Raw genomic sequence first — 20,117 nt, 5'->3', positions numbered from 1 at the left:
CTGTTTGGGGATCAATAGGCATGTGTGACAAAAGAGGTTATTGACATAGGACTTTTTCCCCATATGATGAAGAAAGTGGAGAGACGTGGCATGAGGACTCCAGAAAGAGAAATTAAAGTTTCACTGTTAAAGCAGTTGAACTCTATTGTGAAGAATGATATTGTCTCCTTGTGTTTTCCATAAAACACCTATGGAAGCACAGAAACAGTTTTTATGGAAGGTCACTTCCATTTTCTACTTTTCTCATCCTTTTCTGGCACTGGGCCAAGATCCTGAATTCAGTTTTACACAAGTGCTGAATACTTACACCTTAATTGAAACACACTTAGACATCTTATCTGGGGGGTGAGGAAGAAGGCAGCTTCCCCCCAAAATAATCAGATCTTCGGGAAAATCAAATATCCCAAATTATCAGATAGTTGGGATAAATTTGTGCTTTTCTGTGCTTCAGTTCTCTGAAGAGAAATAACAGCTGTGTTATAATTCACAGTGTTTTTGTGAACACGACAGGGAATAAGCACCAAAGATGTCTGTGAGAAAATCAATACTTTTTTAAATGCATTTTGGATGGTGCATATTAAATAAGAAAAAGGGACACCCGTTTCCTGAATGCTGAAAATTTTTGTTTGCAAAACACTGATAAGCCATTTTTATTCCTTTGCAGATCATGTAAGGTTATTTGTGTTTGTTATTAAAATGATGCACATTTGCATGCTAGCCAGGTCTGTCCTTCTAATTCCTGCTCAGCATCTATTCTGTGAAACAAAATGCAGGCACTCCTAAATTCCCACACAGTATAGACCAAATGCATGATAAACCTGCTGCATCTCCACCTCCTGATCCCATCCCTTTCCATGGCAAAGGGCTTCCAAAAATATTAAGGGCAGAGATGAGAAATTTGGCTATGGGCTCTGGCCTGGCAGGCTGTGCTGACCCCAGTTCCCTTTCAGTGAGCACTAGTATGGATCTGAAGTAGCAAAAAATAAAAAAAAAAAAAAAAAAAAAAAATATATATATATATATATATATATGCCCACCTCAGCCAAAGCAGCAGAGAAATGATTACAGTTCTTGTGCATCAGGTGGTACGCATTTCCTTTGTACTCCTTTCCCAGCTCTTCCATAATCTTATCCACGTCCTCTTCTGTGAAGTCTGTGGTGCCCAAGGCAATGGATTCTCTAGTTAAAAAACAAAACACACAACAGGAAACATGGAAAGATAGAGTGAGGAGAGTGATACATCCCCAAGGAGAAGGAAATGATCAGACGTTGCCAAGAAGGATAGGCTTAAAACATGGAGAGTCATAACTGGGTCTATCAGAGGCTCTCACTAACAAAATGGCACAGTAATATCCCCAGCTTGTCCACAAAGCAGGTTACATCACAGGCAACAGCCCTGAGAGCTTCCTGCTCACCACCAGAGAAGTCTCAGCTCCCACTCTGCCCATTGTCCCGCAGTAGAAATTTCCAGTAGGACAGAGGGGATGCTTTTTTCATAATTGATTGGGTTTCCGTGGGGTGGGCCAGGAAGGAGCAGACTAAAAGTTTTAATCAGAAACCTATTGCTTCTCCTAATATTCACTCAATAGCGCCTGTTCTTCTAAGAAGTCTCCAACAACACGCAACTTAAACTGGCAGTCTGGGAAGGCCAAGCCCCACCTGCCATGGGCAGTTCTTTGACCCGCAGCCCCACAACCTTGAACAACACATTAATGCAGCATCCTCTCAGGCTCCTCTAGCAGCTGGTCTGTCCCTTGTGACAGAGTAGCAAGAAACACAGGGGATGACTTCTGGTACTCTGTGCAGTATCCACAAATAGGTGATACTCATAAAATGACCAGGTTTTGTTTTCTCCCCTGTGCATTGGCTCTGTGTAACACAGTTACTCCTATTCTTGCTGGCAGGTGAAACTGGGAGCACAGAAAAGAAAGAACGTAGGAAAAGAGAACTGCATTCATTTGTAACTATGCTTTTAAACCCTGACAAACACAGTTCGGCACTGTTCCGTGTTTGGTGCACACGCTCTATTATTCACCTCCAAAATGCCTGCAGGGCTGCCTTTGAACCAGGATCACATAAAGGATGCAGTGAGGGCACTTATGAAGAGAGGAGAAGGGGGAACCCAGAGGACTGGACTTCCCTGCTCCCCCTACACTGGTGGCTATGGGGGGCAGAGGAGAAGATGTAGAGAAGGGCCCTTACTTGAATTTAAAGGTCTCGCCAAGTTCTACCGCACTGCCAGGTGTGATCTCGAAAATCCCACTGAAAGGGTAGGGATGCCCTCCATAGGCAAACTCTGACAAGGAAAGAAACAGACCGTGAGTAGTTGAATGAACGCAATGTTAGGAAAAAGACTATGGCAGCTGTCTGCACAGCTCAGCATCAGCACCACAGGCAGGGCTATTGTCAAAGTGCATTTTAGCCAGACTCTGAAAGCCATTTTCACTGTCCGGTTGTCTGTCATCCTGAGAATGCCCTCAGAGCCTCCCTCCATGCTAACACTACTGCTTTTACACAACGCCGGGAAAACTCTCCAAGCCTGTCTCTGTGCCCATCCAGGTAGCTTCCTCTCAGTGGAAAGTTCTGTGGTAGAGGCATCTGGATAAACTATGAGAGGCTGTCAGTGGTGGTACTGAGCTGGAAGAAGTCTTTTCTAGAGTAGGGAGAAATCACATCTTCCAGAGGCAGCAAGTGGGAATTCTTTGCAGAAAACCAAGCTGATTGCCCTCCACTGCCTCAGCACACAGGTCAAGCCAGAAGGTCCCCTCCGTGTCATACAGGCCATCTTGCATGGCCTGTGAAAGCTTCTGTGCTCCAGATGGAACATGGCACCCCAAGGGGTTTGTCTACTGCATGGCACTGACTAAAAATACCATGAGGGAGCAGCCCAAGTCATTCCCATTTAATGCTGAAGAAGGAAACAGAAAGTCTGTGATGCTAGTCTGTCCTTCACTGCGCTACAGCTGTTTTCCCACATCCCTTGACTGCACCTTTTGCAATGTGTGCACGGTTTCCAAGACCTGGAAATCCAGATTCCAAGATTTCTAGACCACAGACATTCATAAAGAATTACTGCAAAACAGATTTACCCTGACAGAGGATTAGCACAAACACGCATATGCAGGTCTCAAGACAGCTGCTGATCCAACTCTTCCCCCTCCCCCATTTCTCCCAGTCTCTCTCCCCCTCCTTCACTGCAGAACGGCTTTCCAACATGGCTTGGTCCCTCCTATCTGTCATCCCGCCCCACACCTGCACAAGCTATAGAGGTTGCAGTTACAGGCTGAAAATAAGAAGGGCTACATGGTTCATGACAGAGCTGCACGAGTTCCTGCTGGATTCCACAATGGCCTCTAAAAAGAGAACTGGTTGGGTTTTTCATTACTTTAAAGATTCCTTGCCAAAAGTTCTATGTTTGGGTGCTTTTCCATATCAGCCTAGCCATACAGTTGTCCCCATGTTCTGCAGGTAGTGTAAAGGAAATACTTCATACCTCTGCCGTAGATCTCGATGCCAGAGTGGAAGACACCAATCCCCAAGGTGGAGGTGTATTCATTTATCCAGTACTACAGTAAGAAAAAAGCCACATTTGGAAGCATTAGTGGAAAAGAAACGCACTACCTTGGTCTAGGGTATATCCCCCATCTCCCGTCCTCAGGGCAACTTCTCTTAAGAACAAGAGTGATCTTGAAATTATCTTGAGACAAACAAATTGAGACTCCTTACAGACCAACAGAAGTGGGCACTGTGTTTATACCGCTGACTGGGATTAGGTCTCCAAAAAACACTCATCTAATCCTTTCCACATAATGTATTAACCTGTATTAAGATATAACTGGACTTGAACCTGCACAAACCCAGCTGATACAAGATGTGTGATTATTTATCTATGTTCTCACTTAAATAGCTGACACTGAGCCAGTTTTACCAATTTACTTATCTGATCTTCAAAATCTTGAGTTACAGAATCCCCAAATATTTTCCACACACCTTTTTACATCACCTTCCAACGTCTACTTTTTATTAAGTTGGGTTTAGGCAATGAAAGCAGAGAGACAGAAGTCTGTTTCCCCTGTAGGTCAGGGAAGGTAATCATCATATGACATTGGTAACTGCTTTATAGAAAAAACAACAACAACAACTTGGACCATGCTGGTCAACATTTTACTCAGAGGCACCATATACTATCAAGCACTGTTTTCAGAAGAGATGAGGACTCACTGTTCCAAAATTAGGTCTAAGGTGACCACAACTTCACCCAACTCAAAGACAAATTTTCAAGAGGAGCTGTAAAGTGACTTCATTGCTTTGGAGTCCAGCACTTCTCCATCACATTAAGAGCAGAGTAGTACTGCAGTCCAGTGCATGCATGAGATGCTCCTCCACCAAGCATTGCTCAGGGTCTGTGTTCACCATAGCGTGAAGGACTGCAGACACCCAAACAAGCCCCAGCTAAGCTAATTTCTGGAGCGAGAAGCCATACAGCCATGCCAGGGCAGTGCTGCAGTGGAGATAATTAGCCCTGCTTAACACCAGTATTTATTAGGTTAGCTGCAGAACTGTGCTGCTACAGAAATTATGTTTTCAGGCACTGCGTGGGAACTGCCCATGCCTGGTATATTTACAATTCACTTACAGCTACTGTGTGGTGAAGATGCATTTCTAGTAACTCAGAGCAACTAAACTCTTATTTTACTCAAGCACAGCAAGGAAAGTGAATGTTGTTCACTTGTCCCTGTACAAGGACATGACAGGTTCATTAAGCTAAAATTCTCTTTTGGGTCTGATAGCTGTTTCTGGTGGAGCCAGAATAAACTGCACCTTCCCTGGTGTCTGGTGTCACTGAGCTGCGATGGTATTAGTAAGAATCCCTCTGCTGTCAGGTAACCAGAGGTCTGGCATACTCCATCTGCTTTCCTCACACTGCTTGCTTATGTATTTTTCATGATGGCAGTAGCTCTGTAAATCTGTAAAAAGCTCTGGAAATGCTTTCTGCAAGACCACTGCTACTGTGCCAAAACATAGTTGCTTTGATATGAAAAGTGCAGTCTCAAGCCTGACTTAATGCATGGCCAGTCTTGATACCTTAAACTCTGTCCCCAAAATGCTTGCCTCAAAGTACAGCAGTCACCCTTCCCTACAGAAAATGCTGTAATGCTTCTTGTTCTTTGAGAGTTTTGATATCACAAATGATGTATTACTGCAGGAGGGCAACAAACCACCTGACCCCAGCTGGACCCCTGCCCACTGCTCTCTTCAGACCTTGTATAACCTCCATTTACCTCTTCACTTGAATTATGCATACTCTTGTTTTTAGGATACATCAGAGCACTGGGCTGGAGCTAGGTCAGGTAGCTCTCAACCTCTGCCAGCTGAGACAGCGCATTAGCAGTGAACCCGCTGTTGAACACCATGCCTGGTATTTAGGAACATGTGTCCTTTCCTTCTGCTTCCCTCCTCTACAGTGCTCTGTTGCCCTGTCCTCTGCAGCAGGAATATCCCTGTTCTGACTGGGGAAGAAGATACAGAGGTGGAGGCTGCAAACGGGAGTCCACATGACACGAGCCACATCTGCTGAGGAGACCAAAGCCTGTCTCCCATGGACACATAGCCCTCAGTTCGGTCCTTTGATCTCCCAGACCTTATGAGTTAACTCTTCAGATAGTCTCAGCAAGCTTCAGAGAAACACTGGTTTCTAGAGTACCACTGTAACAACTCCCAGAAGGTACAGTAAGTAGGTTATCTTCTTCCCTCAGGCTGAGCTATTGTCTCACAGCAATAATACAAGCACAACATGCCCAGGTCATGCCAGCTGCTTTGCTCAGAGGAGTAACTAACAGGAAGAGAAGGGAGGCTTTTTAAATTAGAAATGCTCTTGCCAGTTACCAAAGTCAGGGCTACCTGCAGAGGCTGGTCTGCATCAGACTTTGTATTTCAGACAAGTTAAACTGAAAGTCACATTCAGCTACAGCTTTTTCTTCTTCCATGTTAAAGTTTATGTTGGATCCAAACAACTAAAGAGCAAACAAGCAGGAAAAAAAAAAAAAAAAAAGAAAACAAAACCCTCTCTTTCATTAACATGTTAGAGTAATGCACTGAGACCTGATCACCTCATATGTACAAAGCACTGTCAGATCACAAGCCTGCCCTCTCCCAAAGCCACTCTTGTTCCCAGCACAGAGCCACAGCCCCTGAAATCTACCCTGCCCAATGCTGGAAGCCAAGAGCCAGGCTGTGGGACAGCTCTGGAAACAAGTGATGAGGAGGCTCCACTGGAAAAAAAGGAGAGAGGAGCAAAAGTGTTTCTCTGGCTGATGCCAGGTGTTGCAAGATTACAACTGTCACATGGACATTTCTGTATTTAAATGGTGTATTTTTCAGTATGAATTTTTTTAATAAACTATTATGGACTGAACTGCAACAACCTCAGCCATACCTGAATTTGAACTGAGCAGAAGCTATACTGGTTTAGTAGTTTCATTCACATAACTTCAATAACGGAAGGGTGTTATTGAATTGGGATCTGATTTGCATCTTGGCTCACTGCAAATAAAAATTTTCAGTATGATCTATTAGCAAGACCAAAATGCAAAGCAGCTCTGAATCATGGCTGCTACTGTCCTCATCTCACCCCTGTCTCCAGGGTGCTGCAGAATCTGCCTCCGGTGTACAACTGAACACGCAGCGAACACCTCACGGCACTTTGGCACAGCCCACGGCTTGTCTCGGGAGGAAGCTGTGCTAAAGTGAACATGTCAGTCACTTGCTGAGCTGGAAGAGAGAATCCAAGCCAGATTTGAAACCAGGTTTGTACACACATGCATGAGCTGGCCTCATTTTCCAACGGGTTTGCAATTCTGAGCATAAGAACAGCAGCAACAGTCAGCAAATTCTCATCTCTGGAGTAAATTGGCTACTGCTTAGATTAAAAACAAAAATCTGCAGTCTGTTTGAGTCAGATGAAAGAGCCAGGGAATTGAATACAGCAGTACTTTAAAGGGAGTTGTGATTCATGCCTGCATCACATACTGCCTGCAAAATCATGCTGTAAACTCCACACAGAGGGACTTGGAAATGAGACAGAATGCTCCATCTTCAACGAAACAGAGAACAGCTCAGAAGCTAAGAGAGGCAGGGAGGAAAGCTAACCAGACTATAGCTGCCTCACAAAAGCTGCAAATAGCCCAGGACTCCAAATTCAAACCAGAGATAGACCTCTTTGCATTTACAGTTTGTAGTGTATCAGTTAAGAGCTTTTAATGCAGGTCCCTGATGAAGTAGAATTTGAAATTTTGCAGTTTTTATTCAAATCTTCCCTGATTTCCTGGTTGGTTTGGTTCAGAGATCAGAATAGCTAGTGAGATAGTTTAGATTCTGGGAAATACTCCGAGTCAGTCGTGTTATTCCCTTCATTTATCCATCTTTCACACAGAGGCAGAAGTGAAAGTCTCAACGGGACAGTGAACCATGCCCTAACTTTCTAGAAAGGAAAGAAACTAAAAAGCTTCATTATATTGATATTCTTCTGGTAGGTCTAGGATGGAGAAGCAGATGGCATGATACTACCAGATTCTGTCATTCTGGGACTTCTCAGAGCAGGAATTCCTGGGAACTTTTACCAGAAACATAGATTTTTATATTGAAGAGGCCTATCCATCTAACCATTAACTTCTACCATCAACTAATATCATACTATAACATCAAAGTTTCCATCACTAACTTTCTCTTTACCTCCCTACTTCAGATCATTGTTTTCCATGGTATGTCACCAAAATCGTTCCTGCATCACTGTGCTGAGCATCTTAATTAACCAGCCTCCTAGAGGCTGGAGACAAGACCACCTCTATGAGTATCTCAGATATTACTTTCTCTGAGCAGCCAACACACTAAGCAATATTCCATTTATCACCACAGAACAGACTGCATATTCCACTCCACCAGTTCCATCCACTACTGAACAGGTACTAACTCATCCTTTCTTATTATCTGTATGAACATATAGAAAAGAAATCCACTGGGAGTTGCTAAATAAATCTAGTTTCAGCAAATAGTTGTAAGCTCTGAGTACTCCGTGTCATAGATATTTGTGGTGGTGTTCTACTCTTCACTAGGTATCACAAGAAATCATAGTTTGAGCCAGGATACCAGGCTAGATAGAGCTTTACTCTGACCTAGCGTGGTTGCTCTGATGTCCATGTATGACCACACACTACTATGAACAAGACACCTTTACCAAGGATGGGTATAGATGACGAGCCAGTAACTAACTTAACCATATCTCCTCTCAAAACACTATCTTCATATAATTCAGCAGAATTACTTCTTTTTCACTTTGAATCCACTGGCAAAGCTTTGCTTCTAGGAGGAAGGAAAAAACAGTAAAGGAGGACAAGAGATACAGATGGTATTCTGACATTGCTGGTGAGCAAGGAGCATGCTAAGGGACTGAAGGAAATGGCCAAATCTCCTCACCCTTCTTCATGAAGCACTGCTGCCAACACAAGTCGAATAACGGACTGTCTGCCCTACCACCTGGGCTTGATTTTAATCCTTTCCTCTTTGAGGGCAAAGTCATACACTGTAACACCAAGCTCTCCTTTGCAGAGATGTCTCCTCTCTGTAGGATGGGGGAGCTGGATCACTGCAGAAGAGACTCTTGGCTCAACACATCCAAGTGGAGGACATCCAGGGCTCTAGCTGGTAACCAGTGTGCTCCATGAAAGGAGTCAGACGGGCAAGGGGCATTTCTTCATAACTCTGCCTTTACACACTGTGTAAAGTCTTTTCCAAGAGGCTTTGTCCTAGGCTTAGCAGTGCTTGGCTCCTGCAGTCAACTTACCTAGGCAGCCTCATGAAAACATGCAGAATGTATGTACTAATAAATGCACTGATCGTTCATATCTCAAACACCAGAAGAATCCTCTGCGATGTTAAAGCTCAACATAAAAGCCAGTATTAAAGGCAACATCAGATAAATGCAGGAGACCAGCCAATGAACATCAAAGTAATATCTCAGCATTATTTTCTGTGATGCATTGATCCAGATGTGAAATATGAGAGCACAAAAGACAAAACTAGAGGGGAAAGCTAAAGAACATCACTTTGGGAAATCAGCTAGTAAAATCCCAGCCCTATATGGTCAGCAACTTCAAGAGAGTTTTAGTTTCCCCCAATACATTTTTCTAAACCAGGATCCAGAATCTTGGGCCCACAGAGATGGAAGGAGAGAGCCTAAAATAGATCACAGGCTTTATTCCCTGAGTGGTGCTTGCAGGGGTGAAGGAAGCATTACCTCAACTACAGACATGAAGGACAAGGGGCTTCCCACAGATCTTTGCCAAGGCACTTCCATCATATTGCAGTAGTGCTCACTTATATTCCATGGCCCTAGACACACACAAAGTTTGCCAATATGTCTCAGTTCTGCTGTTCACCCCTTTTGGCCTGGAGCTCTGGTAAAAACCACTATCATATGGGATTGCATCAAATTATACAACATGGCTGCTATTAGTAATTCTTTAGCAATTGGATGAAACCCAAGCTCATTTCAGTGTCTTACACTCAGTTCTCCAGAGGTCCAAGGCTTGTATATTCACCAAGACTAAAATGCTATTTTCCTAATATACTATGAATACAGATAAAGCAGGAAAGCATTTATATGCATGTGGGCAGAACAACAACTAAAAAAGACGCTTAACAGAGTATTGAGGAGTGATGACACAGGCCTGTGTTTGGTACTTCATACCTGGGAAAAGCTATATGGGTGGGTCCTCACTCCAGCACATGCAGAACATGACTCTTCCTCACTGGAGGATCACCTATGTCAGGTCTTCTTCACTGTTGGCAAAAGCTATCAATCTGCAGGTCACGAACTAGGGTGTGACAGCCCATCAGGTCACTCCAAATCCAATTAGCCAAAAGTGCCTGCTTTAGTCAGGTATCCTAACTTTCACTTAAAATTCCAGATAATGTTAAAGAAACAAAATACTGCAGTAAGCAGGTCTCTGTTTACAAACAGGCTCAAGACTCCACTTGCAATAGGCAATAACTTGCAAGTCTCAAGAGAAACGGTTCTCAGATTGTGGGCGTTGGCCTGTTTTCAGACAACCCAACTGACAGAACTGATCGAAGCTGAGGAACTACAGGTTTTCTTCCAGGACAACATCCAAGTACTGAAAAATCTGCAGCTTCAATGCAGCCAGAGAGCTTGATATAGCTCTGATGAAGCAGGGATACGGTGTTATACAAGGACCTCACTTCAGACTCAGACTGGGACACTTCAGACTTGAACCAGGACAAGAGAACTGGCTGGAGAATAGACATCTGAGGAGCAGAGTCACATTACAGAAAGAAGAAAAAGGCAAGGCATCCCTTGGCATGCAACTGACTCTGCTTTGCTGCATTTTGGATGAAAGGAGCTTCTGCCAAGGACAGTTCTCCACCCTTCAGGTTAATACACTCTAATAGACTGGGAATTTCCTGGGAAGTAACAGCCTGAAACTTACAATTTATACTGCTAAACATATTGCCTCTCGTAAACCCACAAATGCTAAGAGACACAAAGCAAGATGCTCAACTGGACCCTGAGAGGAACAACAGGCCAAGCTTCCGCAGGGCTGCAACAGGCAACTCTGTCTCAGCAGCTCTTCTATTTCAGCCAGGTTCTGCTCTACAAAGGATCTTTTCCTCTCAGGCTGAGCTAAATGCATTCCTTAGCTGTCTCTTCAGGAGAAATTTCTTTGGAGGTTGGCGCAGCTTTTCAGACATTATAATATGCTTCCGAATTGCCTGATGCATAAGCCAACACTAAAATCTTTGCAATCATGAAACATAAAGAGCTTATTTCAGTGGCTTCTAAAATGCTGTATGTGGATTAAAAACTGATGCTGCTGCCGAGGCAGAGTTGAAAATCTACTTATGCTTCAGTGTGACGCAATGCAATTTTACTGGAAGAATAGCAGGGCAGAAGAAAACATTAATCATCCTGTGGAAAGGAAACTATGCATTTCAGCAATTAACTTTTGGGTGTATTCAGAATACTTTTACTTAAATATCATAAATAAGATTTAGCTGGGAGGATGGGATACCTTCAGCGTTTCCTTTTACAGCCTCATCCGACAAAAAGTGCAAGCGCAGTCCTGGCTCAATATACTGGTATTACTTGAAGTCTCTTATAATTTTCTGCTTTCTCCATTACTGTTCCACTTTCCACCCTGTTGCATTGATGGCAAGCATTTTCCTGAGCAGAGCTTCCTTCCTGTGGCCACATCTAGGTGGTAGTTTATTGCTGTGTATCTTTTGCCTCAAGCCATACACATTTGTAGCCTGCCATTCAGAAGGTAGCTGATCCAGCATGCTCTGTATTAAATACAGTTGACTCTTGTTGGGACAGTGAACACTCGTACAACCTATGTTTCAGAGCTTGAGTGGGAACCTGCCTTACCAATGGAAAGATAGGGCAACTAGCTGGCTAAATTAAGCAACTATTTTCTGTCCCTGCAGAATGAACATGCCTGTCTCTTCTGTTTGCAAGTTCACGCAGAAGCCAGCAGAAGTTAATCTACCAGCCCAAGGGCTTGTCACACCAGTCATGACACTGATGGTCAAGGTTGGGTGTCTGTGTACACAACATGGTATTTGTAGTAGATTGTGCCATATGAGAAGCAATATGTCATTTTCACAACTTCCGCCTGCTCCACTTAACCTCAGTCTTGTCTGTGCCTGAAGAAGTCAGCTGATGAGGCTGGAGTGGGACTGGGGGCATCAAACAGAAATCACTGAGTGGGGATTGAGTGCAGCATGTGCCAGTGCCAAGAGCCTCTCCTAGACAGTGATCTCATAAGCAGCCCTGCAGAAGGACCATCCATGCTATTGCACACCACTTCACATGCTGCATCTTCTTAGTTTTGACAACTTTCATGTACATTCTTAATCTCAAGTATATGAAGCCATAAAAAGAAGCATCAATTTGCAGGATTACACTGAAGTGTATTTACTCAGGGAATGTGCCTGAGAAACTTGGATGCATTACAAACTTAGCGAAGTGATAATACTTTTGCCTTAGATACATTCACAATGACAAATTGAGAGGTATTCAAAAAAAAAAAAAAAACAGCAGCAAAATGATCAGGGAAATGGCAAGATTGATTTGTAAGAGAATTAATTCAGAAGAGTTAGTAGCTTGGTGAAGCAATGTCTACAGATGACAAATTTGCAAACATTTGAAGTCTGACATGAATTATGGGAGAAGACTTCTTAAGAATGATACAAAAGGATTCAAGTAGGAGTAACATACTCAACTAATAAAGAAGAGACTTTGCTAAGTGTTCAGAAGTTTGCTGGCAGTAAGAAAACACAAAAAACCATTTGTATGAATGAAAGCCAGTTATCAAGAAAGCCTTAGTGTGCCTGTTAAGGACAGAGTATTGAATGGTCCAAAATGTTTTCTTCTGCTAATGTCTAGGAGGCTGTTAACATCCTCAGTTGAGCATATTTCAGACCTTGCACACCTGCGTGCATTGTAAGCCATCAGCCAAGTCTTCAGAGTGTGTCAGGAAGTAGGCTTCCCATCAAAGAGGATTCAGGTGACTTGAAAAAAAACATAGGGAAATAAATACCCTGCACCCCAGTTCACCATGAGATATCTGAAGCACAGTGCAGATGCTTTGGCTCTGGAACTAACTTGGCCCTGACATGCATGTTAGAGGAAGCAATATGGCCCCAGGGTGCTCGGTCCATCTTGCAGGAAAGATGTAACTGAGAACTGTAGTAATAAGTAGGGCTGTCAAATGATTTCTCAGATGTGGAGTAATTCTGTGGCTAGGGCCTTCTCAGACCAAGAAACATTAACACCTCCTCCTTGTTGGTAAGGATCCTTGCTGCCTTTTGTGGACCTTTTCCAGTCTTTCTCTCCAAAGAATAGACTAGCCCTGTCCCAATGTCCAGCATTACAGAGGGAAACCAGACATTCAGTGCATCCTTTGAAAATGCATTCCAGTCTACATATCAATCTTGCCTATGCCAAAGCATCTGCCTTTTTTCAGAGAGTCAGGCTTCAGGGAACACACACCTTAGGCCCTCCACAGAACAACTGATTGTCTAACAGCCGTACCATGTCCCTGAAGCACTGAAGAGCACAGTTCATCTCTCCGCTTTGGCAGATTGGGAGCAGGGATTTCAACTTCAGTCTTTCATATCTAAGATGAACAATCTAATCACCAGCTATAGCTTATCCATCAAAGTGATGCATGCACATGTAAACAGCTCCAGCAGAAGAGATCAAGAGATCCATGCCACCAAATAAACTGGTATTTAAGACTTTTCTACCAAGGGCACATCTAGATACCTGCTCAGGTTCCTGAATTTCTCTTCCGTAGTAGCAAAATGCTAATATGACACTGATTCTTCCTCATTAGCTTGCTCTCTCTTGAATTGTTCCTGCTTGGTCAAACACAAACACCTACTTTTGTAGGTATTTTGTTGGTGTGTTAGCTCAGGCACACTAACAGTTCATGCCTGACTACATAAGGCAGATTTCTTGGGACCTCTTTTCAGATTTCTAATGACAACATCCAGAACACTAATGTCTTTCAAGGTACGGCATAGTTTGAAACACCCTCCACTAGGCTGTCTCCATTCATAAATAATTCAGGAATTAAGTATTGCTCAGCAGGATCCAATTCACAGGTACAGTCATCAGTGCCTTTAGTGGAGAAAATTAATACCTATGACCAAAAAAGTCTGTCTGCTTGTCCTGTTAACAAGGAGCAGAGATCCATGGCTTGGTGCACTGGAGCATCTGCTCTTCTTCCTGAATGGTGTTTCCTTCAGTTATCCTCTGAAAGTTACTGAGACGTGCCAGGTGACCCAGACATACATACTGAATCCTCGTTTCATATCATAAGGCTTGCTTACCTACAAAGATCAGCATGCCTTTTCTCCAAAGCATATCTAGTCAGTGGTAGGGGAAGGGAGACTCATCTCCAAAGTTCCAGGCTGTGACCATCCTGAAGGGATGGGGTGCAACAGATTAACAATGAAGCCCTACTGTCAGACATATGACCTTGAAAATTTTGATCAGCTGCATGCAGGTCACTTTCAACTTTATTTTGGCAAGAACATTCACTTAAGTGCTGCCATCTGAAGATATACTGTGCCTAGGTAAAACAGGAGCGGGGAGAAAAACTCTCAGAGATGACTATCATGTAGAAGGAATTAGGAATCAAGCTTGACTCAGAGCTGGAGATTTCTGTAAAGATGAAAGGATTAAAAACCAAAAAGAAAAAAGCAAGGCGGGAAGGGGGGGGGGGTGGGTGCGCAAGGAGGGTGGGCAGAGAGAGAGCACACACAGGTTCATGATCATCTGGATCTTTGCCTATCCCTAGAGAAGTAAATCTATCTGATGTAAACTAGAGGGGAAAGTCACTCACGAATTTCTACTCTGGAAACCATGAGGCTGAATTGTTTCTATTGTTTCTATGCCTGGCTGAGAAGGCAACTGTTGAGGTATACACTTTCTATAAATTTAAATATATACTCAAAGGTTTTTTTGTTTACTTTATGGTCTTGGGTCAGGTAATTCAACCACACTCTGCTTTTCTACTTTGCAATTCTTCCTATAATTTCAAAATACTTCACAAGCATTAAATTGTTAAGCCTCACAGCATTTGTGTGAAGCGGGAAGACATTCTTCCTTTTAGAGGTAAGGGAAGCAAACACAAGCATGTAGTTTGTGCTATGACTATGAAGACACAGAAAATCATGAGCAGAGATGAGCTCAACATCCTGGCTCAAAGGTTAACAATCTAACAACACTTCCATACTGTCCACCAAAAATAAGTAATCTACAAGACTGTCACAAGGTTTGCTGAAGTGGAAAGGAGTGAGGCTGATTGACCACAGCTCCTCTTCTGAAAAGGGGTATCACAGTGGCTTCCTTTGCCAAAGAAATTATAACCTACTGAAAAAAATAGCATCCTATTTGACAAACAGAATTAGAGAAGAATAGTATGGAGAAGGGTTTTGAAAAGTTTCAGCTGTGATTTTTCAGCTTGAACGGTCTCCTGAGGAGTTCTAGCCTTAAAAGTCAACCTCTTACGAGTACAGTGTTGTCAATATTTGCATTGCAACCCAAGTCATTAATGCTTTCACCGAGGACAACAGCTTCCTAGATACAAAAGGCAGGGACATCTACTCTCTTTATACCAAGCAAGTGTAAGAAAGTAGTTAAAACAACTGCTGATTTCTGCCAAGTTGCCACATGGATAACTACTTGGAGAAGTTTGAGGTAACAACAAAGTCATGGTCATTACAGCCATCACAGAGGAATAAGAAGTCCCTTTATGATGTCACAGAAGGACCAAGAATACCATAGGCAATGACATAAATAGTTCCTTTTGATCCATACCATTAATGCAGAGAACAATAATATTTTTTTCAACCTGTTGTGCAGAGACCCAAGGGAGACAGCAAAGTACTTCAAAGGAATCTGCAGGCTGGCAGGCTTGCATTTATTAGACAAAAGCTGACATCTCCGGTAGAGAAAAAAAGAAATTAAAAATGAGAGGCACACATATGTTAAAGGAAAGAAAATTACTGCCCCAAAAAAAAGCAGAGAAAAAATCTTGGGTTCAAACAGGAGGTGGAAGCCGGTTTGAACATCTATAGACAAACTGACAAAGGACAATCCCATAGCTAGAATGTCAAACAAGGACTTGAGAGGTTCATATTCCCTGCTCTGTTATGGACATACTACAGATTTACTTTGGACCAGGTCAAAACTAAAATTTCATAAGCATGATACTACATTCAAATTCAAAACTCTGATCCTCAAAATTCTTCTTCAAATTCTCACCCTGAAATGTTTAACACCATCAGTATCAGCAATCTGAATGGAAGACCTTCCCATTTCACTACACATAAAACAGGTGGGCTCCACACTCAGATAATGAGAATGCCCAATAGAGATGGGGATCCCAGCTCTCCTTTCCAACACTGTTTGCTGCTGGAAGCCCATGGACATAGACCTCACCCTGGGGTTCCTAACGGCAGTAATAGCACCTCATAGTCAGGAGTTAAATCTACCACAAGCAAATCGAGGTCCCTACAGAAAATAAAAAAGGAAGTAACGCTCCCTAGAACTCTTCTCCATGCATATGCTATGCAAGGCCAAAATCCAGTCCAGCACTTACATATCATATAGGTATGTAAATTCTCACTCCTTGTCTCATTCCCACTTGCCATAAACAGTTGTGCCTGTCCTGTGAGCCAACAGCGGCAGCATCGGGAAAGAGCAGGCTGGGGACTGTTTGCACCTAAGGAATCTATACTCCATGCCAGCTTTAGTGGCACATGTTCAGAATACCTCATGGTGCCCATGACAGAAATTGACTGCATGCCATTAACATTAGTTTGCTATTGCAAAAAAAAATCAATATCTCTAAGCTTCTGAGAAGGGAGTCTCTTCTCCAGCACGGATAGGGGAAACCCTTTCACAATATGAGCTGGGATTTTTTTCCTGGAGAGGTTCCAGGGGCCATGCCTGGCTGGCAGTGTGCCTAACAGTCTTAGCTTAGAAAAATACTGAGAAATACAGATCCCCGCAGCTAGTGACGTGTCCTTTTTCCCTACAGTGCTTTGTCCTGTCTTGGATAAAACTCTTCAAATACAGTGCATATTTCATACAGTGTCTCATCTCTCTGCATTATCTTTTCCTACAAGGAAAAAGATATGGGTGCATTTTTGCCATAATCCTACACTCTCTCTCTGCTGTGCCAACAGAATTACCAAAGATTCACATTGCAGTGATGTCTTCAGATCAGAATTTAGGGGATAAAACAGAAAGCAAGTAACCTGAATATAACAATGATAAAATGCTGTTGTGCCGTGGAGATTTAAATATACCTTCCCCCCAAAACTCAGTTTCTGCTGGTCTGAAGACAAAAAAAAAAAAAATAGAGCAAGGAGCATTTCTTTGTGAAGGGGGAATGGTCCCAAGAAGGGGTAGCTGTATAACCTAGCCGACTGACAAACTGGGTTGTTGAAATAATCATCTTCTGCAACGTGCAAAATTGATATAAAAACAGTGATCAAGGAAGTTCAGATAGAAAGTCATTTATAATGCATGACCCAAGGGCTTCAATGCTGAGTGATTTTAGCACTGTTTAAAACGACCAAAGATACTAACCACTAATAGTTTTGGAAATGAGTAATCATTTCTGATTTTTGGCATTTAGTTATTGGATGCTGAAAAACTGCTTTAAGAATACTTCCACACCCCGCCCCACCCCCCCCATATGAAGATGCAACAGAATGATTAATATGTGCAGCATGCCATGATAGCTGGGAAAAAATTGAAAAGCTGTGGGAGTATCTTAATGACTTTGATGTAATGCACACTGCTCTGGTTTGTTTAGGGGCTAGAGGGGATTATTATTTTTTTTTAACCTAAGGATTCCCACTGACTTTATTTAATAAGCAGCATTGGACATGCAGCTCTGCAATATCATTTAATAGCCATCCCTTCCTGGAAGACAGAGATGATGGTTAGCAGCAGTGCCTGGCAACAAATCATCAGCGTTTAGTACTATGAAAATACTGTTTTGAGTGAAAATCATTTCAGATTAAAACTTGGGTGTTTGCCCCTTCAAAGGGACAGCTTCTGTGATTGCTTCTCCCAAGAGCCCCCTTCCACAGGGAGAGGCCCAAACACGCCAGTGCAGCTTCTTTGGAAAACATTAAGCTATCCTTTCTTCTCCTTGACCCCACCCCCTAAACAGCACAGCATGTATGAGACCAGTGTTGAATAGCATTCAGACTGCCCTAAAGACTTCTCTTCTGCTTGGCACAGTAACAATTTCACAACTGTGCTAAAGCAAATCTTCCATGCTAGTCCACTGTTGCATATATCTAGAAACAGACCTGAAATGACCCTAGTGATTCAGCCAACTGGTTTCTTCATGGACACGCATCTCATGGTATCTCCACATCTGAAATGTGCCCAGTGAGATCAGGGATTGAAGGGGAGGAGGGAAGATAACGAAATACATCAGTAAGATCAAGGAGGAGAATTTGCATTATGTAGCAGGTTTCACTGGGAATATTAATTCCTCTTCCTCCCCCCCATTTGTATTTATTTCTATTAAAACCCGTTAGATACTGCAACTATATATTGGCTCCTATTTATTTTAGTGAAAAGAGAAATGGTTGTATATTTGTACCATGGCATGAAAATGGTATTGTCTGCCAGATCCCTCGGAGACCTGCCAAAAAATTCTCCTGCATGCAGAGTAGACATCTAATCTGAACTGTGGCCAGGCTAATGTAGGAGAAAGAGGTAAGCACTGTAAATGTCTCATCTAGCTCACAACATCCTCTAATGTCAAAGACATCTGTTCTCAGATTAAACTATTGCCCTAGTTTGGCCCGTTTAAGAACCTTCTAGATGCCCAGATATCTATTGTAGGAAAACAGGGCCTTATTCAGCTCTATCTGGCAACGGCCCACAAGTTTTCTCAAAAGCAGATTGTAACTCATTTCTAGGAATGAAGCAGCACACTCTGAGCACACCTCCATTTTGATTATTACAAAAATAAGAGCCTGTGCTCTTAACAGGATACTACACAAATAAGTTTTATTCCATATTTACCAAAAAATGCTTCCCAGAGAACCAGAGACCTAAAAAAAATCACCACTCTTTCCAGAGTGATTCAAAGGGCAGGAGAACAAGAACAGAACTCCATGCAATTGGGCACAGCTTAGATATGGACATGACTCCCACAAGAGATGAAGTACAACAGACTGTACTTCTGTTGTAGAAACAGAAACAAGACATTGTACGATGGATGTGGATCTCAGTTCCCCTGAGATGCTTTTCTTTATGTTCATTCATGCAAGCTAGGGAAAATAAATGGTCATAAGCCTATAAATTAAGCTAATTATCCTGCAGACCAAGAGAAAATAAGAATTTCTATTCCTACGTAACAGGGAAGTGTCTGGACACTCCAGCAATGAAAGCCATGCAAGTGATGCATCGTGCAAGTGATAAATGGATGGGTCTGAGACCATTCAGTTCCCACTCCATATATCTCCCTTCTCCCAAGTTAGATGGATGCATGCAAGAGGTAAACAGATTCATCAAACATAATATCAGCAGCCCAGCCTGATACATTTCATCTTACGTGAAACTTCTGTTTGCTCTATGAAGTATGAGTTTGGTAGCACTTATACAATTCATTTTACTGTGCTTTCCTTTAACACCTCAGAAATCTTGTTCAGCCTCTCTTACTGGGAGAGTCCAAAAAGGGATTTAAAAAAAAAAAATAGCATAAAACTTCGTAGAGGGAACAAAGTTGTATTTGACTGGGTATTATGACAAAAGGAATGTTTGCATGAGCAGGAGATCTCATCTTGGAAGGGCTTATGGTCACCAGGTGGAGTCAATAAAGCAATTTCCATTGGCATGCATCCTATCAGATCTAGATGAAAAGTAGCTCGTAATCTCTTTGGAGCCAGAACTCACTCTCTCATTCCCATTTATACAGTATCTTCATGAAATATGGTGGAATCCCAGTTCATGGCTGGGGCTCATAGTTGGTATCACAAAAATTTATTAACAGCAGGACAAAGCAAATACCAGCATGCTGTAAGCAGGAGAGTGTTGCCTCATTCCACAGGAGGACATAGATAAAATTTGCACAAGCAAATAGGATATATTTGTTCATGCATTACATATGCAAACATAAATACAGCCTGTATGTATACAATGAAGTCTTAGAGAACAGCAGCGTTTTAACTCTCTGGTTTACACGAGATATCCTGCTAGCAATAAACAAACATGCCCAAGAGTGTGTACAAAGCCAACCACGGATAGACTGACGATCAGCCTCCTTTCACACATGCCATTTTCATCATCAAGCCTCGAAACAGGCCCAGTATTGCACCAAAGGTGCAGCACTATTGATTTGTCCTTGGCAAGTCTCCTTATGGGAACAATTTTCTCCCAACCATCCTCTTCCAGAACAGTCACTTGCAAAGGAGCGCTGTGGAATCCCTAGAAACGCCTATGCTTTCTGTGGCAATAGTTAGCCTGTTCAGAAGACAGCGTCCTTCAGCAAGTA

At 42.6% G+C, this 20,117-nt stretch overlaps 1 protein-coding gene across 2 annotated transcripts in view; it reads right to left on the bottom strand.

The window, feature by feature from the left end:
• Positions 1–20,117, bottom strand: part of LOC104357013 (deubiquitinase DESI2) — a 59,540-nt gene that overhangs the window by 16,914 nt on the left and 22,509 nt on the right. For both annotated transcript variants that reach the window (XM_009962363.3, XM_032984744.2), the window contains exons 2-4: positions 3,494–3,566; positions 2,203–2,296; positions 1,038–1,179 (exon numbers count right to left, since the gene is read on the bottom strand). In XM_009962363.3, coding sequence (XP_009960665.2) covers positions 1,038–1,179; positions 2,203–2,296; positions 3,494–3,566 — 309 coding nt within the window. The remainder of the gene's footprint in view (positions 1–1,037; positions 1,180–2,202; positions 2,297–3,493; positions 3,567–20,117) is intronic.

Source organism: Tyto alba, unplaced genomic scaffold (assembly GCF_018691265.1).
Source record: "Tyto alba isolate M040663 unplaced genomic scaffold, T.alba_DEE_v4.0 Super-Scaffold_18, whole genome shotgun sequence".
NCBI classification, from domain to species: Eukaryota; Metazoa; Chordata; class Aves; order Strigiformes; family Tytonidae; genus Tyto; species Tyto alba.
Note: the sequence above shows the minus strand (reverse complement) of the source record. Positions and strands in the feature narration are given on the sequence as shown.